The 24,140-nt window shown below is 50.7% G+C and overlaps 1 protein-coding gene across 2 annotated transcripts in view; it reads left to right on the top strand.

Moving 5' to 3' along the window:
• Window positions 1-24,140, top strand: part of CAMKK1 (calcium/calmodulin dependent protein kinase kinase 1) — a 90,929-nt gene that overhangs the window by 39,830 nt on the left and 26,959 nt on the right. For both annotated transcript variants that reach the window (XM_041399566.1, XM_041399567.1), the window contains exons 3-9: window positions 7,948-7,995; window positions 9,567-9,620; window positions 16,635-16,686; window positions 17,226-17,359; window positions 17,956-17,992; window positions 20,183-20,204; window positions 22,026-22,114. In XM_041399566.1, the coding sequence (XP_041255500.1) occupies window positions 7,948-7,995; window positions 9,567-9,620; window positions 16,635-16,686; window positions 17,226-17,359; window positions 17,956-17,992; window positions 20,183-20,204; window positions 22,026-22,114 (436 nt within the window). The remainder of the gene's footprint in view (window positions 1-7,947; window positions 7,996-9,566; window positions 9,621-16,634; window positions 16,687-17,225; window positions 17,360-17,955; window positions 17,993-20,182; window positions 20,205-22,025; window positions 22,115-24,140) is intronic.

Below are 24,140 nucleotides of genomic sequence, written 5' to 3'. Positions count from 1 at the left end.
GTCGTGACCTAGATGCCTGCAGCAGCACAAGGACCCAAACCACTGGAGCTGAGACTTCTGCCAATGTGGGTCGAAGGAACCTGGAGCTAAACATGTGTGTGGCTTGGTGTTTCCCTTCTGAGAAGTGGGTGCTTTCCCTTTGCACATCTGAGAGGATGGTGGTGCACACCAAATCAGCCTTTGTCCTCTGGGGCATTGTGCAAGCCACATCAGCTGTGGGATGAGTGGTGCATCCCCTGCAGACAAGAGGACACATGCAGAAGGTGCACTGCAGAGACTGCAGCTTCTTTGACAGCAGCCATATGCTTTAATAAGGGAGGCAGGGAGGGAAAGGAGCCAGTTCTTGGAAGCAGGACGTGACTTGTGTGCCAGCTCTCCCATCCTGCAGTGCTGCGGCTGTGCCAGGAGTGAGGCTTTTCTGAAATCTTTCAGCATAACTGCAGTCAAGTGTGACTGGCACATTCCCATCTGCAAGCAAATTCAGAGTACTCCATCCTCTTCCACAGCATCTGCATCCTGGGGAGCAGGGGCTGCTGCCTGCGGGTGGGCAGTGCTTAGTTTGAAATGCAGATGTGGAGCCCCTGTGCCCCTGCTCCTGCAGCAGCTCTTGACACAGTGCTGCCTTTTCCATGGTCACTTGGATATCACTGAGAGAGCACTGCTGTGCTGCAGCCTGTTGGAAGCCATCATTCATATTAATGGGGAATGGCTGTGGGAAGGGAGCCTGAGTGAGCTGGGAACATTCTGGGGTGGGTGCTTGCCCTCACAGAGGTACCCTCAGGAGCTGTGCTGCTCCTTCCCACCTTATAGGGATAGCATCTGTACCCCATAAGGAACAGGACTGGGAAAATGCCTGCTTGGATACAGGGTAAACTGTGAGGCTGGGCACTGAATGGTGAGCAGTGTGTGACAGCCATGTGAGTGTGCAGCTTGCACACAGCCCAAGCTCCAGTGCCCAGTGTCACCACTGCTGCCAGGTGGCTGTTGAAGGGTTGTTGTGTTGGTGACTGTGAGAGGCACTGCCAGTCCAGATCCCAGCTGTGCAGCTGAGAGACACAGCAGGGAGCTTAGACAGAACCAGAGAGCACGTCTTCTGTGCTCTGTCAGCGATTCTAAAAGTCACCAGGGTCTTCATATTGAGGCTTTTGGTCCTGTTGGGGATGAAATCAGCCCGTAATGGGAAATACAATCATGGTGCACTTGGCAGCACCCAGCTGCTGGGTGTCTGGTTGTCACTCTGATATGCAGACCCTCAGTGAGCAGCAAGGCTGGTGGGTCACTGACAAAAACCAGGTCACCAGGCCCAGCACTGCCCTGACCTGCCTGCACATGGCTCCTTGTTCTAGGCAAGCTGCACATTTATATTCCAGTCAGTGTCTCTCACCTGCTTAAAGCCATTTGGGAGTTGGTTCTTTGCCCTTGATTTGGGTGTCTGGCATCCTCAGTCAGTGCCTTTCAGGAGCAGAACATCCATTGCTCCAGCTCATGGCCAGTGCCCAGGTCTGTTAGAGTCTGTGCAAAGCTGAAGTTCAGGAGCACTCAGGCTTTATCAGTACCCAGGTGCAGGCACTGTCTGTCAGGAGCAGGGATGGGTGGCACAGCTGCATGTCACAATTTCCTGTTGTGCTGATAGCCATCTCCCCTGAGTCTGCTTCCCTCTCCAGCAGGATGGCAGCTCAGTGCCTGCCTGTCAATGATGCTGTATCCTGGACTGATCTGGAGAAATAATGGAGAGATGTGCTATGCAGAGAGAGTGTGGGGATACAGCAGAGCTGAATGCTCTGCCTTCACTGATGAATTACGGAAGAACGTTGTGTTCTCTTAGAGAGATACTGCTGTGCTTTTAAATGCTGGTTTAATATTTGTTCACAGGCTGGGAGGAAAACTTCTGCTCAGGGATCAAGAGGTACAAGAGCTGAAGCTGAGGGAGGATTTATCAAGTGGCAGCAGCAGGCAGTGAATTGGGGCTGTCCTGTCACTGAGACCATTCCACAGACAGCTGCCTTCTGAGCACAGCTTTTGGATTTGCTGTTTAGGCAGGTGGTAGCTCCTGGGCTGGCAGGGCTGGGGCTTGTTGTCTTGCACAAAGACTATTCCCAGAGACACCAATTATCCAAGTGCCCTTGGACAAAGAGTTGGCAGCTGCTGGTGTCCTGCAGCCACTGCTGACAAGTCTGGGTCTGCAGTTTAGCTCTGCGAGGGAAGTAACATGTTCTGCTCTCCCAACAGTGCTACTGTGTTCTTAATTAACCTGATCTGTCATTTCTCTATCAAAAATTGAGCTGTAGTTTTAAAAGCTCCCTGTTTGCTCCCCTCCTTTCCTACATTATGGCCTATGGCCTGGAAGGTTCTCTCAGAGCTGCCTTCCCTGGCAGGAGTGCCTGATGGGGTTTCTGCTGCCTTGCTGCCTATCAGTGCTTTGCTGTGACAAGGGAAAGGCTTTGCCTTTAGCTGTGGCACAGAAGTGATTAAGTTGAAGCTATTAAGGGTACATAAAGCAGAGCTGAGGCACAGGCCCCAGAGTTTAGGCCCACTTTGCCTCTGTTGATGTGACATTCCTGGCTCCTGCTCAGTGCTGGCAGCAAGGCAAGTCCAGAGACTGCTAAAAGCAGCTTCTGATTTGCTGCCCAGATGATGCCTCGGTGTTTGTATGTACCAGGGAAAGACTTTCTGAAATCTTGTCCCTGTGTGCCTAACAGAGCTTGTCCCATCTATAACAGCAGGTTTTGGATCTGTGAAAGGGGAGAGGTGCTGTGTGTTGGAATGAGGCATTTGAAAGTGCAGTGCCGGTGGGTTTGGTTTGTTGGGGTTTTTTTTCCTGCTGTTTTAAAGCAACTTTTTAGTTAGCCAAGAAAATCTTACTTGATGAGTGGCTAGGAGAAGAATAAAATATGTCTTTTTTTCAGCCTTTCTCCCCGGACCTGCCAGCACATTTAATTGCTTTATACAGTCTCTTCTCCAGTCTCTTCCAGTTGAATTTCCTTTCCCTTTCACATGTTTTCTTCCTCTCCCTGAATCCCATATCCTCCTGCCTTGCTGTCTATATTCTCTCCACCCTCTGGGATCAGTAGGAGACTGTTCCAGGTGTCCCTGCAGCCATGGTAATCAGCTGCAGCTGTGTGTGCTCCAGCAGGAGAGGAGAGGATGAGTCAGGCCAGTGCCTTCTTCCTCCCTGGAGATGCTCCTGGCCTGCAGATGCAGGGAGGAGAACGAGCTGACAAAGGGAATTTTCCTATGCTGGATTGTGCATGGCTTTCTCCAGAGGCCTGGAAAATAAATCACTTCTTTGTCCTTTCTTTCCTTATTTTTTCTCCTCTTTCTCATAGCTCCCTGCTTGTTTGGCCAACTGGTTTGGAGCAGCTGGTGCCAAAAGCTGAGAGGCAGTGCCTTGGTGCTCGGCTGACCCAGGTCTCACACTCCTCCAGGGCCTGGCACCTGCCTGGTTTTCTTCACAAAGTGATTTCCTTGCTGTGCACAAAGGTGAACTCAGGTGGGGCCAGGGCAGAGGCAGGAGCTGAGCTCCTCCCCAGCATGGGCTGAGAGCTTCCCCTTGCAGCCCAAGTCCCCCAGAGGAATTTATTTCTTCTAGAGGCCTTACTGTGGTGTTCAAACCAGAACTCTTGAAAAGATTAAAGATACTTGGAAAACATTTCTTCAAAGACTCCCTCATGTGGCTAATTTCTTTTCCTTGGATTAATTAACCTTTATTTAAAGTTGCATTTCCAACTTGTCTGCGGGTAAGGTTTGAGAGGAGGACAAAGCCCAGGGCTGCAGCTGGAGGGGGGCTGGGAGGGGCTGGGGTCTGCCTTGGTCCCACGAGTCCCAGGCTCCTGCACCAGCCCTGGGGCCTCAGGGGGGTGAGCCCCAGGGCTGAGCTCTCTGCCAGCCATGGCCAGGGCAGGGCAGCAAGGCTGGGCTTTCTTTTTGCACTTCTGTTTGGCCGTTGTTTCAAAATCTGTTTATTTTCTGATCACCATGAGGTCTGGGCTTCCTGTCTATCCTTCTCTGTCCCTAAACAACTTTCTAATTTGAATTCATTGCTGCCCTTAATACCCAGTTTCTGGCTTTTATTTTCATTTTTGCCTGTTTTCAGAACTGCCTTCACTTCCCCTTCTAGGCAGGATGAGTTTAAACCAGTGTTTCATTTTTCTTCCATGCCTCTCTTTAAAGGGTATCTCTGAATTGCTGAAAATTCTTTCAGAATGGGGAATGTGGCTTTCTTTAGGGGACAAAATTCTCCATTATATATGTATTCTCCATTACATGTATGTAGGCTGTCTGTTCTCAGAAATGTCTGATTTTGGAAATCAGCTCTGATTCTCCCTTCCCATCCATGCACCTCTCCTGGGACCGCAAAGCTCAATTCTCAGGTTCTCAAGGTTTCTGTCACCCAGTGGTGCCCACAGTGGATTTCTGGAACTGGGCCTGGACTGTGCTTTATGATTTTTGACCAATTTTTGTTTTCTGTGGCATTGATTTCCCTCCCTTCCTCTCTTGACTAATACCTTGGACTTGTTAACACAGAGGGCATCTTGTTTTTTTTTTAACGTGAAACAATAATTGCACACTTGGACTGGCTCAGTCTAATTTGGTGACAGCTTTTCACGAAAGGATCTCATTAAAGTTCTGCTCTATTTGTATTTATCAGCAGTTGCAAATACATCAGCCTGATGAAATCAAGGGAATTGTACAATGTTATCTTAAAGAAACACTTGGCCAGAGATAGGTGTTTTTCTCTGATAAAGGAATAGGACAATTATCCCACTTCCTGCAGGAGAACCCAATAACAGAATAACCCTTCCAGAACGCAGCAACACGTGGCAGGAGTCACTTCAGTAGTGAATTATGGTCTTTTCAGCAAGAGGGAAAAAACATAGAAAGCACCTATAATCTGTGCTCAGCTCAAGTGCTGGAAGCACTGCAGAAGTCAAAGGGATGGTGCTTCCCACCAGGAATTACCTGAGTGGAGAGCACTGGGGGTGGGGGTCAGGTGGTGACAGTGAGTGGGAACTCTGGGGGGCTGTGCTGCACATCTGGTCATTGCTTTTCCCTTGGAATTTTCTGGGTGTTCCTTCCCAGTGTTTATCCACCCCTTTCAAAAACTGTCCCCAAAGCATGGGGGCTCTGGTGTCACAAGCTCCACCTAGCAGCAGTGAAGCACCAGGGGGGTGCTTCAGGTGATCAGTCTGGTGGGGATAAGAATGGTGATTTCTGGCCAGAGGTAGGAGGGGTGGTGGAAGGTCAGAGTCAAAGGGTTGGTGGCTTGGACACAGGGATAAGGCACAGTCCCTGCTCCTGCTTTGTGGGGAGGTTTACCTGGATGGATGGATGGATGGATTATGGATGGATGGATGATGGAGGGAGGGATGGATGGATGATGGATGGATGGATGATGGAGGGACGGATGGAGGGATGGAGGGATGGATGGATGGATGATGGAGGGACGGATGGAGGGATGGAGGGATGGATGGATGGATGATGGAGGGACGGATGGAGGGATGGAGGGATGGATGGATGGATGATGGAGGGACGGATGGAGGGATGGAGGGATGGATGGATGGATGATGGAGGGACGGATGGAGGGATGGAGGGATGGATGGATGGATGATGGAGGGACGGATGGAGGGATGGAGGGATGGATGGATGGATGGATGGATGTACAGACTGCATCCCGCACAAAGGGCTCTGCTCCTTCTGGAGGGAGGGAAAAGATGCCCCTATGGTTTCCTTGGCAGTCTGTGAGCAAGAAGAAGCAGCTGTTGGTGCTTTAGAGATGCCACCTTGGCTTGAAACAAGATGCTGAGTGCAGAGCCAAGAGCTGATGGCTGTGTGTGAAAGGCTCTATTGTATCTACTCCTGCAAGTGATCCCTGCTCAGGGAGGAGGCCTCCTAGCAAGACCTGGTTTGAGAGCAGGAGATGTGAGGTGACTGGAGGCTTTCTTGGAGGAATGGTCATTTTTCCTGCCTGTCCCAGCTGCTCCAGTGGATGTTTCACCCTCTGCAGCACTGCAGTTTTCACAGGACCAGGCCAGGGATACAAAGCTGAGCACAGAGAAACCAGGACAGGAGACACCATCAGAAAAGTGTTCCTGCTGAATCTGTGAAATCACCACAGCCTCACACTGGGAAGTGAATCTGCTGGCACAGTGTTTGCAGGGGAATTTGTCCTCCTCATGTCCATACCCTGGGTTCCTGCATGCTGCCCCCTCCTTTGGGGAGGGACATCCTTTCAGGCCCCTCATGCCTTGCATCTTGGCTTCTGCTGGGTCATGCTTTCTCCTCTCTTGGTGCTCCTAGTTCTGATGGATTGGTTTTTACCTTTGGAAAGATGTGTGCTTTGCTAGCAGCAGAGTTAATACACTCCTGTGGCCCCATTACTCACAGATGGCTGCTCTTCCTTGTCAGGGAGGTGGAAAAAACTTCTTTCCCTGGCAACAAGATCAAGATTTAAACTATTCCTTGTATTCCTGACAAGCCATGAGGAAAAAAAGTTATCAGTCCCCCATTTCTTTTATTGTGATGATCTCTTGAGTCAGGAGCATTAGGAATGTTTTCTGGTTGGTGATGAAGAGTCAAAATTATCATCTCCCACTCCTGTGGTGGTCCTGAGAGGCAGAGGAGTGTTGCTGTTGGTGGCAATGCTGCCGGGGCAGGGACTCTCACACCCCTGTTCTTACAAATGGCCTGAAGGCATCTGGCACTGCTTTTATGTGGTGGTGCTACTTCTCTAGATGGCAGGGCTGTTTTGAGGTTTATGGGAAGGCTAATGTACCTGTCTGCATGTTTTATTTCAGCTTTGTTCCCAAAGAAGTGTAGAGGCTGGCTGTGAATTTCCAGCCTGCTTTAGTGCTTGGCAGTTTTGGGGAGAAATGTTCAAAAATGCTGCCTTGGGAAGTGCACCCCATCTGGGGCTCAGCCCACACCATGTCTGAGGTTGGAAACTCCTCCTTTTCCTCACCCCTCCAAGGTGGGGGCTCTTCCCTGCCCTGCAGTGCAGCTCAGTGCTGTGTTCAGAGAGGACAAGGCAAACTCCACTGCAGCCACTGTGCCTGGTGCCAGCACTGCAGAGGTGCCAGTGCTGCAGAGGTGCCAGCAGGAGCTCCCAGCTCTGCCCAGAGCTCGGCTCTGCAGCAAGTGTGCAGCTTCAAGGGAAGGGTGCTTTCAGCACCAGCTCTGCAGCAAGTGTGCAGCTCCAAGGGAAGGGCGCCTTCCACACCAGCTGGCTGCATGGATCTTCTGTTCCACCTTGTTCTCCCCCTTTGCCACCCCTGGTCTGGAGGAGCTCAGCACCCATCTCCACATCCTCACCCTGTGGGGTTTCAGGGCTGGGTTCCTCACCAGCAGAGATCAGAGCTGCTCTGGGGTGATTATTTCAGCAAATACCATGGCAGTACCATTGTCTGTGTGGCACAGCAGAGGGGCTGGGCTCTGTGTGCTCTCCTGGAGGAGCAGCCCAGGATGCAGGTGAGGGTTCCTCTGGTGCAGGCACTGCCAGGCTGGCTCTGTGTCTGCCAGGCTGATGCTGGGAGGGCACAGGCTCATGCTGTGACCCTGGGGTGGGTGCTGGGGCTGCCAGGCTGTGAAAGCCCAGGGAAGCTGGGACAGGGATTTTCCTGCCTGGCACTGAGCACAGCGCAGTAGAGAGGGTTAAAGTAAACAGGCCAGGGGCTGCTGGGCTGAACCTAGGGCAGTGTTGGGGAACTGGGGTGGTTTTACACCAGCACAATCAGAATCAGGAGTCAGCCCATAATTGTTTTGTCTTGGGTTGTCCAAAAAAAAAAAAAAGTAAAAAAAAAGCAAAAAAAGCAGTGCTTATAGTGTAACATATACCAGTGTAAGTGAGATTAAGTCTTTAATTATTTAGCACTCTGCCACTACTTGAACCTGATTCAAACTCAGTCATTTCCTTTACCAATACTCTAATTATGTTCTCCTTTTGATCTGCAGGACTGTGTGCAATTAAACCAGTACAAGCTGCAGAGTGAAATAGGCAAGGTGAGTACTGGGGCTGATCTTGGTCACACCAGCCTGTGTCACACATCTGAGTAGGGCTGGAAGGCTGTGCCAGCCCAAGGGACATCAGTGGCCAAGGCTCCTTGCAAGTAGTGTTTGATTTGGGGGCTTTTTTGATTATTTTTGAGAGGATTTTTCCATATTAGTTTGAGCAAGTTTTGTTCAAGGTCACAGTGGAGTTACTTCCTTTGAAATCCAGATTTATTTTTCCTCCCTCAGAAGGTGGTTAAGCTGGCTCCCTTTCAGGGGTGTTTGCTTGCCAAATGTAACACTAAGAACCTTTGATGCATTAATGCGACACAACAAGGAAAAAAACTCAAAAAAGATGATCAGGGCAGGTGTTTGGTCCCCATCAGGACTAGTTAAAGTTTTTACGTCACATGAAATGTTTGTTTAATTCTAGTCCATGTTTAAAAGCTGCAGAATGATTCAAAAGAGATTCCTGTAAAGTTATTTAGAGGTCTGGGCTGGTGAGCAGCTCAGACACCTGCCCCTCTGGCCATGTGCCACCACTGCAGATGGCTCCACAAGCAGTGGGGCTGTCTGGGAGCTGTGTCTGCCTCTGCAGCTGGAGCACTGCCGTCACAGGAGGCTGCAGACACCTTCACCACAAGTTTAATTAGCCCAAATGCCTCCAAAATTAGAGGCCTCGGGCTGTGGGATGGCACCCCCACCATCTGTGCCATGGGCTGTGCATTTGGCTGCTGGCAGGGGGGAGGAAGGCTGCAGGTACCACTGCACAGCAGGTGCCCTCCCAAAATCCCACACAGCTTCAGACCCACTTAGGACTTCTGTATGATTTAAGGAGAGTGTGAAACCTTCTCTCAGGTGGATTTGTCCCTGCCTCCCTCCTTCCCTGTGGGTCACAGCAAGCAGGTGGGCACTCTGAGGTTGGTAGAGGGTCTGCTGTGCTTTTGGATCAGCCAGATGGCTTGTGAGTCTCCTCTGAGACCAGAACCTTATTTCAACTCTCAGTGAAGTCAAGAGAAATATTTTGAAGGCTCTGGTGTTCATTCCACTCTTTTATTCAATAGGCATATGTCAGGGATAATACCTGATCATGTCTTTCTTGCATAAAATGAGTGTTTATTGGGACTTTGATAAAACAGCAGTTTGGATGGAGCTTGGCTTCAGGCTGTCCCTGGAGCTGTGGGTCCAGCAGCAGTCCAGGTCTGCCCCTGCCTGGGCAGCATGTGGTTGGTGGAACAGGAAAGCTGTTCATGCACAGTTTCCAAATTTGCACCAAGAAAGTTTTTCTCTCTGCTGCCCACCCCTGTGTGAGTTCAGACAGACGTGGTGGCTGTGGCTCAGGGCAGGGGTGGTGGGCCAGCACTCAACTCCTCCAAACATGGATAATCCTCCAGTGGCTCCAGCAGAGCTGCCAAAACATTCAGCCCTGCTGTAGGGTCACACCACCTGTGGACTGCTCAGGGGTCAGCATGGCCTGGGGCCTTGGGAGTTGTTTTTTTCCCATCTGTGATCCACCAGCCTCGAGCAGCAAGAGGATGAGGTGGAGCTGCTGGACTGACCCTGCAATTCCCATTTGTTTTCAGGGCTCCTACGGCGTGGTGAAGCTGGCCTACAACGAGAACGATGACAAGTACTACGTGAGTGTGCCTCTGCTCTGCTCCTCCCTGCTGCTGCTGCCCCCCTGGCAGCTGGCTGCTCTCCACCTGGCTGCTTTCAGCAGGTGCCCCTGTGATTTGGGTGGCTGGCAGGAGCTGAGCTCCCGCTGGGCACGCAGCGCGGGAGGGAGCGGCTGGGTGCCTTATGTAACAGGCAGGCTGCAGAACATGCTGCTGAGCTGCCTTGGCATTTTCTAGCTGTGAAGCAGGTCACCTGAAATTAGAGGCATGTGGGTGGTGGTATTCAGCACCTGCTGTGCATTGGAAGCCTGGCCTGGAAGGAGCAGGAGTGTTTTGTAAGGAAATGGGGGCGTTTCTCAGAAAAAGGCTGAGCAGTGTTGGTGTGGCTGGGCAGTGCCAGGCTCCCTGCATCTCACCCCCCTGGGGGACACTGAACCAGGCCCACTGCCAGGGCACGAGGTGTAGGGTGCAAGACTGAAGGCAAATCCTGGGGTTTAACAAAGCCAGAGTTGGAGAGTTTCATATTCCAAAAGGCTGCTTATGCTGGAGGCTCCTGCTCTGGGCTTCCCCTTTCAGATGGAGCTGAATCCCAACCATCCCAGCTGGAATTCCTGTGAAATCTGCCTGCAGATGTACTCATGTTCCTGGGCCTGTGCCTTGTGCCCACAGCTTTTTGCCCTGTGGCTTGTTTTGTTCAGGCTGAGAGTGGGAGCTGGAAGGAAGGAAAACTTCCTTGCTATGTGTGGCTGTGCCTGGAGGCTTCTGGAAAGACCTTCCAGCAGTTTCTGATGGATCCCAGGGCAGGAATCTGCTGAGCTGTGTGCTTGCAGTGCTGTTGAACCTCAACCCAACACAGCCCTGCTGCTCCACAGTGCATTTGGTGAGAGTGTGCCGCTGTTGCTCCTGCATGTGGATGAGATTGGGTCCCTCAGAGCAGCCAGGCAGGCTGGTGTGCTGCCCTGGGACAAAGGGGAATAAGGATGTGCTGTGGAACATAAAGCATGCTCATTCCCCACTGCTCTCCAGATAGTTTTTCCTCCCTGACTCTTTATTACAAGTGACACACCAGGCTGAAGTGGTCAGGTGGGAATTGTGTGCCTGTGGGTATTCCTTAGCCTTTCTGGGCTTCCAGCAGGCATGGAACTGCAGCAGGAATGTCTTGAAATGAAGGATGGAAGAGATGAGACAAAAATCTGGACAAGGTGCCCTGGAGCTGGCCAAGGAAAGGAGCCACAATTCTTTCCATCTCCCATCCTTTCCAAGCTGATTCACAGCTGCACCAGAGCTTTTTCCAGAGGCTCCTTTTCTCTGCTGCCCTCCAAATCCTCCCTGCCATGCCCTGCAGCAGGATGGTTTGTTCTGCAGAGGGTGGTGGTGCCAGCCCTGGCTTCCCTGATCCATCTGTCCCACCAGCACAGGCATGCCAGCACCAGCAGCACAGAGTGGGAATGCATCACATCCATAAATCGTGGTTATTTCCAGCTGAAAATACTTTTCCTTTGAAAATTGTAATCCTTACATTTTGGCACTGCCTTTTTGTTCAGGAAATGCCATTGAGGTGCTCAGTGGTGGGCATGGCATGTTACAGCTCAGCAGGGGAGAGCTGGGTTTAGGACAGCACTGCCTGCTGCATTCCTGTCCCTGCTTTGGATGCAGATTAACCCCATGGATGTAGATTTAGCTGGTCACATCAAAACCAAAAGTGAAAGCCTGTGTGCCGGTTAGCCTGGTGTGTGTTAGTTAATCCCCTCTTAATCTTGGTTTCTAATCTAAGCAAACACTTTAAAGGTGCTGCAGCCCGGGAGGGGCACCGTGCCTGGGGCTGTGTGAGCCTCACCTGAGGGCAGGCAGGGCACAAAGACCCCTCAGTGCCAGCCCTGCAGGGACGTGCTCTTTGCTTCACCCCATCCTCCTTCTGGGGCTGAGCTGCATCCTGGGCTGGGAAGGTGATGCTGGGAGGAGAGGGATGGGCCTCTCTGAACTCTGTGTCCCCTCTTGGCAGGGCAGGGGGAGCTGTCCCCTTGCCCAGTGCAGCCACATGCCTGGCACCCTCATCCTCCCAGCCCCCTGTGCTTGTGTTTTCTGGAGGGCAAGCCGTGGTGGAGACACCTCTGCTTTTCCAGGACATTAAGCCAGCTCAGGAGCTGGCAGACTTTTCAAAGCTTCAGAGAAGCAGCTGATTGCATAACTGGCTAATGGTTGCTTAGCTCTCCACCTGCCTAGTGTGCCTGACCCTGGAGCTCTCCCAGAGCTGAGGCAGCTTCCATCCTGCCCTGCCTGTCCATCCCATCCCTGTCCCTCAGCAGTGCACCCCGGGGGCACCTAATGACTCCTACCAGCAGTTAAGAGAAGCTATTAAGATTGTAATAGTTGGGAATGGCCTTTTCTGTGTGTTTGTTTTCCCCCAGATTTAGCTCTGGAGGGTGTTTTTGGCTCAGTGGTGAAAAGCAGAAAGAAGTAATGGGAGGAAATCAGCCCTTGGTTGGCCTGCAGTGAGTAAGGCCAGGTTGGATGGGCTTCTGGTCTAGTGGAAGGTCTCCTTGCCCATGGCAGGGAGATGGAACTGATGATCTGTAAGGTCCCTTCCAACCCAAATCATTCTATGATATTCTGCTTCTGTAACTGAATTTCATTTGCAGTGGTTCAGCATGAGGCCAGGGTGTTGCTGCCTTCTTTATTGTCTTTAAGCTAGTGTGCTGCAATAACAAGGACCAAAATTGCTAAAAAATAAGAAAAAAATTATTTAGGGGTATAATTCAGAATGTGGCTCCTGATTCTTGCTGAGGTGTGGGACCCTTTGCTAGCTCCCTTCAAAAAGGCAGAGTTTATAGGCAGCAAGGACTCAATAGAGCTCCTGTCAAAGCCAAAGGAAAGATTTCTGCTGCTTTAATGAGTTTTGGATCTGGCCTAGAATTAGGAAAAACTCTCAAGAAAAAAATTCAACCACCACATTTGGGAAAAGATGTAGATGGGTTGTGTTTATTTTGTGGGTTTTTTACCTTCCATTAAAGATGAGGGAGTGCTTCTAAGAGCTTTGCCCTTGGTTACTGTGAGCACCACAGTGCCTGGGAGGGCTGTGAAGTGTCCTGGCTCACATCACTGGATGCAGGGAATGTGTTAGGCCATGGAAACTGGATTTTCTGCACCAGGTATGTGAGCCAGTGCTCCCTCCAGGGAGGAGACCCCACTGGAAAGCAGAGCTGGCTGCCAGAGCAGAGGACCCTGCTGCTCCTGGGGCACATTTAGCTGTCACAGCTGTGGGGCTCTGCCAAGGAACCCTTTACACTGGAAAGGTTTCAGTGTCTCAGTTTGAAGGAGATGCTTTGATGATGACTAAAGGAAAAATCAAAGGCCAAGTTCTGTGAAAAAGCAGCAAATAAAAAGCAAAGGCAAATGTGTCCAAGCAGAGATCTAGATTGGAATCACTGTGCTGATGGAATTTGATTCTTTGATGCCTCAGGTCATGTCTTCCTCCTATTTTCAATCTCTAAATCAGCTTGCAAAGAAAAGTGGCTATGATGGGCATTTGTTATGCTACTGCTGGAATAAGGCAACAGCATTTAGGTTGTCAGTGGATTTTTCTTTTTTTCATCCTTCTTTTTTAATCTTGTTTCCTAAGAAACAAGATTTGTGTGATTGTGCTCTCTGCCTCTGTTTGTACCTAACAATCTTTGCACGGAGGGCTGTTTCCTACCAAGTCTCAGTGATGGGGAGAAATTCCTTCCAGGTTCATGAAAGGAGTGGCTGAACAAAGGGCTGTTGCTGAGAAGGTGGCCAGCAGCAAGCCTTGAACTTTCCAGCCCTGGAGAACCCGCTTTGGATGCCATCCAGGAGGAAAGGGAAGGCACAGCTCCTGCATTTCCCATCCCCTGGCTCACATAACAGCTGCTGAACCACTGCCAGCTGTACTCCAGAGCAGTGGGGAGAAGGGAAGGGATCTCTGGCTTAGTCTGACACCTGGTGCTGTTCAGCTGAGGGCTGTGAGGGGCTGGGTCACCCGGGGTGACAGCAGGATCCTCGGGAGGCAGCTGGGGACAGGCGAGCTCCAGGACAGCATCCCTGCTGTGGTGGCACAGTGTGGATGGGGCACAGCCTGATGATGGAATTCTGCTGGGAGGACAAAAGGTGACAAACACAGGAGCAGGATTTTAAGGCCATGGCAGCTGAGCCTGTCTGGTTTAGGATTTTCTTTCAGTTCATAACACTCCTCTCTGCCAGCAGAGCTTCCCTCTCAGCTGCTTTGTCTGAGGGATGTTGTTGTTAGGCAGGACAGGTGAAGAAGGACTGGAAACACTCTGTGGTCTGTTCAGCATTCCCACAGAGTGCCCTCCTGCACTAGAAGAGGATTTAGGTGGTTGGTAGGGACCTTTGAGCAGCATCCCACTCCCCTGGGAGCTGTAGGATGGCATTGTGCACCGGCTTCTGCCCTTGCAGCACAAGTCTCTCCCTTAGCAAATAAAATGACATTCTGAGCACTGTGAGAGCATCACCAAGGACAGGTGATAAGTTCACTTGGCTCAGTCATTTTGTCACCCTTCCCTCCCAAAACCAATGGCCTCTTTGCCCTTGTCATTACCCACAGCTTGTGGTCCCGCTGCTGTGAAAGCTGCTGTGTAACAGGCATTCCTCCTCTCCATAAGCCTGGGATCTCCTTTCCCTTAGGCAGCTTCCCTGTGGCTTCCAGCTGTAGGGTTGATAGGAAGAGAGCAGTAAACTGAGATAATAAACATACATCAGAGAAAAGCACACAGTTCCTGCTGTTTGTCAAAGGGAGATGTCAAGACCCGTGTCCACGCGGGAGCAGTTGGGAGGAGGATGTGTGGAGGAAATCTCCAGGCTCCCTCTTTTCCTGAGAATACTGAAGCGACACTTGCCTGTGCAAAGGGAAAATCCCTCGGCTTGGCTCTGAGCTGGTTCTTTATCAGAAAGGCATTATCTGGGTAATTAGCTCTGCCTGTGAGTACAAATGTCTTTGGCTCCCTCGTGCTCAGAGCCCAGAAGGAGAGGTTTGCTGAAGCATCCCTGAGATGCTCCCAGTACAGCAGCCACTTCAGAGGAAGCCTGGTCCTGCCAGCTCACTGTAATTAAAGTGAGGCTTCACAGCCACGTGCCCTACTCTCTGCTCTTGTGATAATTAAGTGGTTCTGGCCTGTTGCATGATGAACTTTGCTGTTTGTCCCTGTTTGAGTTTGTCAGCGCAGTGGGACAGGTCCTCTCCTCTGACCCAGCCCTGCCTGTGCAGTAGCAGATACTGCTGCTCCAAAACTGGTATAAGCATCTCCTGGTAGTTCTTTCCAGCAGTAGTGGTGCTCTGCAGTCAACTCTCCTATGATGCAGTGACCCCCTACTGCCCCTCAAGTGTCCTTCAAGGAGTTTGGGTGACAGCAGTAGCTTCTGTTCCCTCCATTTCTGTCCCCAAAAGCAAGCCTTGTCTTAGCTATTGCTCCTCTCTGTGCCTTCCTCCTCCCTCCAGCTTCCCCTAGGAAGGATTATCCTGATGTGGGCATGGCTGGTGGTGATGGTTCAGTTCCTCAGGCTGAGGCCCCCAAGCTTCCAAACTCAGGAGCTTTCAGCATCAAATTGCATCTTCTATTTTGTCTATTTTTTCTGAAGCTCCTTGCCAGAAGGCAGCAAGGACTCAAGATGGCATTGGAGCAAGAGGAGAGTTCTCCTCCTGGGTTGGCAGTGCTTGAAAGAGAAATGGATGTACCAATTCCTTTGATTTTTCTCATAAATTTTCATTATGGAGAGATAAAATGGGAAGCGTAGGAAGTCCTCCAGGCTTGGTCCTGGCCGTATTTGGAGGTGGTTGTGCACATCTTGGATCCTCTTCCAGCAGACCATGAGTCATTTGGCTGCCTGTATTGGACACAGAGCTGTGCTAAGTCAAAGATAAGCACTTCTGAGTCTGTCTCTCAACACCATCATTTCTAACAGTTGGTTTGAGCTGTCAGGCAGGATTGAAACACTGCACAGTGTCTCTTCTCAATTACACGGGTGCAAATCCAGAGGATTTCACTGGATCAGTACCAAAAATAACAATCCTTTCAGCAAGCCATGAACCTGGGAGCACTGATGGGAGGTGGGGATGTTTGGACATGTGGTGCCATCACTGCCAGCAACAACAGCTTGGGAGGGAGCTCACTGGAATGGGTTTGGTGACCTGTTCTGGTATGTGTGTTAAAAACAGGTAGTGGGCAGAGACCCTGCCTCTGTGGTACTGATGCAAAATTCCTGGGAGTTTGACTGTGTCCTGCAGGATTCCTTGGTTAGTTAGATTGTGTAGGGGTCACTCCAGTGTGAATTACATACTGGATGCTATATTAATAGGAGTAAACCCTTAGGCTAGGGGAAGGAGGGAGAGGGAGGGAGTGACCATCCCAGCTCCTGGAAGCACAGACTGTTTTCCCAAGCAAATTGTACCATGAGCTGGTTTCTCATTAAATATTCATCTGCTGGGCCACTTGGGGGGTTTGAGTGGCCCTCCAAAAGGTTATTAATGCACAGAGCAGATGGAGGTTCAAAGACTGGTTATTAAATTCAGATTGCCTTTTGCCACTATGCTAATGCCAGCTGGATGGCAGGAGGAATTGGCCTGACCCCTTCCCAGGCCTCAGCTGCCTGGGTTCAGTTTCCTTCTCATACCCCCCGACAAGACCAAACATAAGATGAAGCAGCCTTGAAGTGGCTCTGAGCTGGAGCTTGGTTTTAACGTCATCCAAAACAGTGGGACAGCCAGAGGAAGCCACCTCCTCCCCCAAGCTTCTGCCCCAAATGCAGAAATTGGGCTCCTATTTCTTTGTCCATTTGAAAACAAATCAAAATTTTTCATGAGGAAAAATGAATGGAAGGAATGGTTAGCAGTGCTTTCAGGAAAGCCTGGGCCAGTGTCTGTCTGGTGTGGCCACCACTGAGCGGACCCTTCTCTAGGCTGAGGAGCAGCCCTGAGCCAGTCCCTGATGCCCAGCATACTCCACAGCAATCAGCTCTTTGGCTCTTGCTCAGGTTTAACACTGCTTTTTTTCCTTCCTCCAGGCTATGAAATTCCTCTCCAAAAAGAAGCTCTTGAAGCAGTATGGATTTCCACGTGGGTATCTCACATTTAGAGGTCTGCCAGTTGTCCTCACCAAATAAATCTCTCTGTAGAAACATTGTCTGCAAGGAGTGCAGAGCGTGGCCTCCTGTGACAGCTGCCCATGTCAAAATGGAGCTGGTTAAATTGGGGTGGTGAGGGGGCAGATACAGCCACAGGGAAATCAAACACACTCAATAATGAGATGCCTGGCTCTGATTTTTGTGAGTCTCTTTGAAGTGATGACTCTTCCATGTTCACCACTTGTGAAGCCTAATTAAGCACTGGAAGTTAGGTAGGGTGTTCCCCTCCTTTCCTTACCCTGGGTGCAGGCTGGGCCATGGGATGCCCCAGCCCCAGCTGGGAGCAGCTGGTCTCAATGGGACTTGGAGAGCTCAGCTCCAGGTGGGAGACTGCAAAGCTTTGGGATGAGAACAAGGTGATGAGATCTTCCAGAACAGCTGGAGGGGTGTGCACAGGGGCCATGCTGCTCATCCTGTGTGCAGGTGCTGCTGCCAAATGAGGAATTCCTCACTCTGCTGTCCCACTTGCAGGTCGGCCTCCTCCCAGAGGGTCCAAAGCATCCTCTGGAGAGCAGTCCAAGCCCATGGCACCCCTGGACAGAGTCTATCAGGAAATAGCCATCCTAAAGAAGCTGGACCACATCAATATCGTTAAGCTGATAGAGGTGAGCTGCTTCTCCACCCTAAGTTATGCTGAAACAAATCTGGTTTGTATTGCAACAAGAGGATTTTTTTCTTCAACTGTTCCTACTTCAGCCAGAATTGGTTTAATATAGATGTTCTGAAATTGAGGCTGGTGATTCCAAGCAAAGTCTTACTGACTGTGTAGGACAAACTGCACTCTCACCCTGAGCTCTGGGCTGGTGCCCAGGAGAAGGCAGCTCACTGTGCTGGTAGAAATAGCAGTGAGCTTTGATCACTGAAACTTGTGTGCAGACAAGCCTGGGAAGGTGCACAAGTGCAAGGCTCCAGTGCCATTTTCATTATTGACTGAGGTCAGTTTAGGACAAGCAGTGCCTTTATTGGTAGGCTGTTTCTCCAAATACAGGCAGAAGCCCAGATTTTTCTGGAGACAGGAAAATCTGTCCTCCAAAACCCCTCCAAATTCTCTGCAGGACTCTCTAAATATTAACCTAAATTGTTCTCAGTGTTCTGCAGCTCAGCACAGTGTACTGTGAGTGTTACTTGCTTTAAAATCTTTTTTCCTGCTGTTTTTAATTTTTTTTTTCCTCTTTCCCCTTATTTCACTGTGATCTCTCAGGTCCTTGATGATCCTGCAGAGGACAACTTGTACATGGGTATGTGAGTCTCATAAGCTAACAGAACCATCTGGGCTTGGGCCTGGTGATGCAAGTGACACGTGCCAGGACTCGGGGTCAATACGGGAGGAAACTTGTGCCAACTTCTGCAGACTTTTTTTTGTTCTGCCAAGTTAAAACGCCTGTAAATGCAGCTGGGATGGAAAGGCCCCGTGCAGTAGGGTAAGGCAACCTTGTGTCAGTACAGCTGTGCACATCTCTTTGCCATGGTGACACTGAAAAGACCCAGCAGCTGCTCTGTCCCAGCTGATTCCAGCCCCAGAGCCCGGAGGGAAGAGAAGGGTGCAGGATGGTTTCCTTGTCCTCTTGCTGTGAAACTCCTGTAGGCTGTGGATAGAGGTAGTGATTCCAGAGTCACTCCAGGCTTCTCTGGGAGTGTTCCCTGTGACCCCTGCAGAGGCTCTGACCACCCTGGTGAGCCTCAGGACCTCCTAAGGGAGCAGCACTCCCACCTTTGGTGGGGAAGCCATGCCTGACTGGGTGTTTATGCAGAGGGTGAGGTAATTCCACCCATTTTGTCTTCCTCTTCTCCAAACTCTGAAAATGCCAGCCATCCCTAACCCCCATTTGGGTAAAACATTGAGGGGCAGGCCTGGGAGGCCCAAGGTGACCTCTGAGATAGGCTGGAGGAGGGGATGACTGACCCTTTTACATCTCTGCTTCCCCAAACTGTTTCCTGATGAAGCAGGTTCAAAGACTGCTCCTCATGAAATAATTATGGAACACTTCTGAAGCTGCCTGGAGGAGGACTCTGCCCAGCAAATGAAGCAATTTGCCTTTGAAAGGCCACTTTTCCCTTTGGGCTGAAGCCCCGATGGCATCTGGCAGCATCTCAAAGTGATGGCACTCGTGGTGGGGAGGGTGATTGAGGCTGTTGTTTGAAGGACTGAACTCCTGGGAATGGAGGAAAGGGGAGAGATGAGGTAGAAAGCTGCAGAGGGGAAAAATAATCCCAAACCTCAACGAAGCTCTATCTGTGCAGTGAGAGAGCCATCCCAGAAACAGCAGCAACAGCATCAGGACAGCTCTCCTGTCCTATTGGAGGTTGTGCTGATCCCTGAGTGATGAGCAGTGGCCGTGTCCCTGTTGTCCATGTTCCATCACCCCTCTCCTCTGCCCAGGATCCCCTCAAGTTCAGGCACATCAAGCTCCTGCCTCTGCAGTTCCCTTGGCAGGAGGAGTAGCACTGCTCAGGGCTGAACCTCCTGCAAGTGGGTTTGCTCCCTCCTGCTGCTGCCCCAGCTGATGATACCTGCACCTTTCTCCTTCCAAAAATGCCCCCCACTGCAGAGCAGATCTAGAGGAAGAGGTGTTTGCTCCTTGCCTGTGGCTGCTGGGATCAGGCACTGCTGTGAGCCCTTGGCTGTGTCACTGGGATGGGATGTCAGCAGGCACGGAGCCACCTGCAAAGGTTCAGAGCTTGCATTATTAAATGCTTCCACAAGCTGCAGCTTCTGGAGGGCAAGATGAGCCAATTCAGGCTGTCCTGTTGTGTTTGTACCCAGTTCTGTGGGGAGGGGATCTGCTCAGATTTTTTGGGAGGTGCAAGAAATCCCCATGTAATTCATGGGGAAAGAGCTCTCCTACTCTAGGTAAAAGCAGATCCTTCTTCTGTTTGCAGAGCAGGATCAGAAAAAGACTTTTCCCCAACCTCCTAATCAGACACACAAACTCACGTGCTCTGCAAACCTCAACTCACAGTAGCAAATCCTCCTCAGTGGCTCCTGCCAGGGAGTGTTTGGCTCTGACAAAGCTGTAGCTGTGCTGCTGATTGACACAGCAGAAATGGAGCAGCATGTTCTTACAGCATCTCCTTTGCTATCAGCAATTTAGTGGAAATACCACACCAAACACCCTCCCTTGGAGGTACAACAGGCCTCAAATCAAACAGGGCTGACACCCAGAGCAGCAGCACTGTGGGTGATAAATTAGCACCCACTGTGTCCCTGTACAGGGCTGCCAGGAGGGGGGATATTTGTCTGTGCTGAAGAGATGAATATTTTCATTTTGCATCCCCTGGTGTCCTTGTCTTGGGTGAGGGAAGAGAAATGAGTGGAGATAAATTGATTTTGCAGGTATGGGAATGGATGTGTTTTTGTAGGTGATGAATAACAAATAAGCCCAGGCTGCTCTTCTCATTCATTCATGGTTTATTTCCTTTTCTTGCAGTGTTTGACCTCATGAGGAAAGGGTAAGTAGCCCTCCTGGAACCCCTTCTGTTGAAAATTTTGGTGTTCATCATCAGGTTCCCATGTGAAGTAGAGGTTTGATATGTCCAGTGGGGCACACCCTGTCTGCAGGGCAGGAAGACCCCAGCTTTGCACTGCTACAGCCTGGAATGATGTGGTGAATAGAAATGGGCTGGGAGGACATGTCCTGGTGCCAGACTCTGATCTGGAAAACAAATTCTATGACAATTCCTCATCAGGTGCCTGGAAGAAAAGGTTTGCATAGGAACATTCTGCTGGGTTCCAGCCACACTGTGGCTCCTCTGACACAAGGGCTCTGTGGCACCAAGATTTACTTCGACCTGCTGCCTTACTTTGCCCTCAGCACTAACCTCTGATGGGAGGCTGTGCTGTTGGCAGATTTATTTTGCATAGTGAAAGAAGGGATAAGGTGGTAAGAGGTTCCTCTCTGCTCTTTGCTACACCCGCACTGACTCTGCAGCTCTGCAGTGAGGTCATGATTTCTGTGCCCAGGATGGAGGAGATTCCCAGAGAGGTTATTTTCTCTCTGGTCCATGAACGAGCTGCCAGCTCCAGTGGGTTGCTGGCAAGAGGCTCCCCAGTCTCCCTGGTGATCAGGCTGGTGCCTGACCTGTGGGAGAGGGAGCTCCTGTAAACAGCTGAGGCTGGGGAACCTGTGGTTCATCCAAGTGCAGCCTGGCTGCCTCTGGCAGGAGGCAATTAGACTCCATTAGTGGCTCTGCCAGCCCTGATCTCACATTTCTCCATGGTTTCAGCAACTGAAAAATGTGCATAAAAGAGGGAGGGAAGGTCATCAGTCAAATGGGCAGCCAGGGAGAGAGGGAAGGATTTGCTCCTGGTGCTGAGGGGAGCAGCCACAGAGCCTGGTTTTGGCAATGGGCAGTTCTCTGGCAGGGTTTGGCTTGCCAGGATGGTGTCCCAGGAGCACTGAGTCAAATCCAGCTCCAGTCAGTGGATGTATGTGCACATGCAAAGCCAAGGTGCTGAGCACAGGCAGGTCCTTAGCTCCAGCCATTCATCCACAGGGGAACAGCAGATTCTGACTGGCTCTTAGAGCCTCTTTGCCCTAGCTTTCAGCAGGCACAGGCAGAAGAGGGGCTTGTAGAGGAGACTGTGCTTCCCTCAGCAGTGGCAGCATTCAAAGGAAAGGAGAGAAGAAGCTGACCAGGTAACCTTGGCTGTTCAGGGCTGAATGGCTGAGCTCTGGTAGTGGCTGAACCCTGAGCAGCTAAACAGGCTTTTAAAGCAGTTTAGCACAGTGCACAGAAAATATTCCCATTTAACCTTTGAGCCACTGGTTCCTGTGTAGATTCTGCCTCAATGGAGACACAGTGATGTTGTGTCAGGACTGAGCCCTAGCAGGCAGGACATGCAGTGCACAGCCACAGGCACTGTCCCCACTGCTGACTGGGATCTCATGGCAATGCTGGTGCTCACAGCCATGGGCAGCTTCAGCAGGAAGCCAAAGGCCAGGTCCAGCTTTGTTCTTCTCCCACTGGGACTGTCAGTGAGTAGTGTTTGTCTTATTTTGTGCAGACACCAGCAGTTAATCCTGATGATGATGAGGGCTCTGTGGCTCATGCTGGCTCAGGGCTGTGCAAAGCCACCCATCACTGGCCAAGCTCAGTAACCAAAGCATCACCACCTCCAGAAGGAACAGGCACACCTCCATTCTGTGTCACAGCACCTTTTGGGAGCCTGGCCCTCAGTGCTGGGACGTGGTGATGGATTACAAACTCCCCCAGCAAGGGGTGTTAGTGGCCTTGTGCAGAGCACTGAGTGGCTGTCCCTGTCCCCAACAGGCCTGTCATGGAGGTGCCCAGTGAGCAGCCCTTCAGCGAGGAGCAGGCTCGGCTCTACTTCCGAGACATCGTCCTGGGCATCGAGTACTGTGAGTACCCCGGCCCTGGCAGTGCCTGCAGGGGCTCTGCCTCAGCCCCTGGGGGGAAAGGGATTTATAGAAAATTCCCAAAGTCCGGCAGAAGGCCCCCACACTGTGCATCTGTATGCAAACCTTGAGATAAGAAATGCTGACTTAGAGATGGCATGGAATGGGACAGACATTGCTGAAACAGAAATGGAGCTAGAAACAAGTTTCAAAGGATGGCCTTGCAAAAAAGACCAGGTACTTTAGAGAAATAGAACTATGAAAGATGCATTGTAGTAGGACCCATAGGGGTAATTTTAGATTACATCTACAGCATGGTGTGGCTAAAGCTGATAGACCAAGAAGCACTTACAGTGTATTTTAATTACGAAATAGTTAGCTTCTGATTGTAATAGCGTTAATTATAACATCTGTATTGTCTCACCCTTCACATGAGACTGAAAATGGAATAAAAGTTTCTAAAATGCTTCTCAGTTGCCCCATCTCTGGGCCAGAAAAGGGTATTGTCCAACACCCCTGCTCAGCTGGGGAGGGGAGTCCTGGCCCTGGGGGGCTGTTGGATGAGCCAGAGAGGTCCCCTCACATTGCCTGTGATGGGGTTGCTGTTGGAGCTGGCCCCACTCAGCTTGGGTTTACCCAGGAAGTGTCACAGAACAGAACCCTTAGAAAGGACATAGAGCAAATAGTGCCTCTCTTTGTTCTTCCATTTATTTCTTTTTGGAGACTGTCTTTGAAGGCAGAGCCAGAAAATGGGTGTTTGCAGTGTCATGGATTCAGCCAGTCAGGTTCAGCTGGTACAAATCCCTGTCTCTGGCTTAGCAGGACAAGCACTGGCCATGGCAGAGCTGGTGAACAGCATGGGGAGGATGTCTGTCCTTGTCCATCCCTGTGCAGAGCCCATCTCAGTGACTCCTGTCTGTCTGTCCTTGTCCATCCCTGTGCAGAGCCCATCTCAGTGACTCCCTGTCACTCAGGGCTGTGGGGTGGTGAGAACCCAGCACTGTGTGCCCTCCCCGTGAGGAGGTGGATCCAGTGTGTTCCCAGCTCTGCCCAGACTCCAGAGCAGGGTTCCTCTCGGTGGCCTGTTTGATTATTGTCACCTTTCTTGGTGACATCTTGTCCCCATGTGGCTGAGGCCAGATTCCCTGCTCAGTGCCTGTGTTGCAGAGTGCAGGGAGGCCACGAGAGCTCTGTGAATTACAGCAGGGGTTTTTCTGGCCCCATTGTCACTGACATGTCCCTGCTGGCACAAACCTGGCAGGGCTGAGCAAAGAGGGGTCCCTGAATTAAAGACACAAGGAGGAATGGACTGTGTGCTGGCATCCTGGAAGCAGTTAGTGCTTCTGTGCCTCAACTGCTGGTGAGCTGAGCTTGGCTCTGGGCCTGTTGGATCCTGGTGTCCTCCCTGCAAACAGCCTCTGTGAGTTCAGTGCTCTCAGCTCTGGCTGCTTCCTCTGCACACTGATACCCTAAATAATTGCCCCTGGTGAATCTGGGGAGGAGGAGGCAGTACAGCTTTTGCAGAGGACATTCCCACCTTGCAGGTCTGATTGTTTTCCAGAGGAGACAGCAAATATGTAGATAAGGTGATGCTGTTATTGCCTCGTGTTTCAATTGCCAAACAGCTTTTGATTAGATCCATTAACAGTAGCTCATAAAGCAGCTCCTAAATCTCTTATGTTGGATGGGCTCTTGTGGATTAATAACTGGACAATCAAGAAAGTTGGAATACAGCTTTCACAACTGAGAAAAGTCACCAGTACAGTTAAACAGGAACCCATAATGTGACTGGGTTGTTCAGTGTATTCCTGAATGACCAGAAAAAAGGTAGAGAACAATAAGAGATTGGTGATGGCACTGAGTTTTTCAGGATAGTTGTTAGAACTGACTGGGAAGACTGGCAGGAAAATGCCATGATAGCAAGTGATGGCATGATAAAATGACAGTAAAAATTCATGTTTCTGACTGCAGGGTAATGCATGAGGGGGAGAAACAACACTGAGAATACATACAATGGGATGAGCTCTAA

Source organism: Onychostruthus taczanowskii, unplaced genomic scaffold, assembly GCF_017590055.1.
Source record: "Onychostruthus taczanowskii isolate IOZ18803 unplaced genomic scaffold, ASM1759005v1 scaffold165, whole genome shotgun sequence".
In the NCBI taxonomy this organism is placed as follows: Eukaryota; Metazoa; Chordata; class Aves; order Passeriformes; family Passeridae; genus Onychostruthus; species Onychostruthus taczanowskii.
Note: the sequence above shows the minus strand (reverse complement) of the source record. Positions and strands in the feature narration are given on the sequence as shown.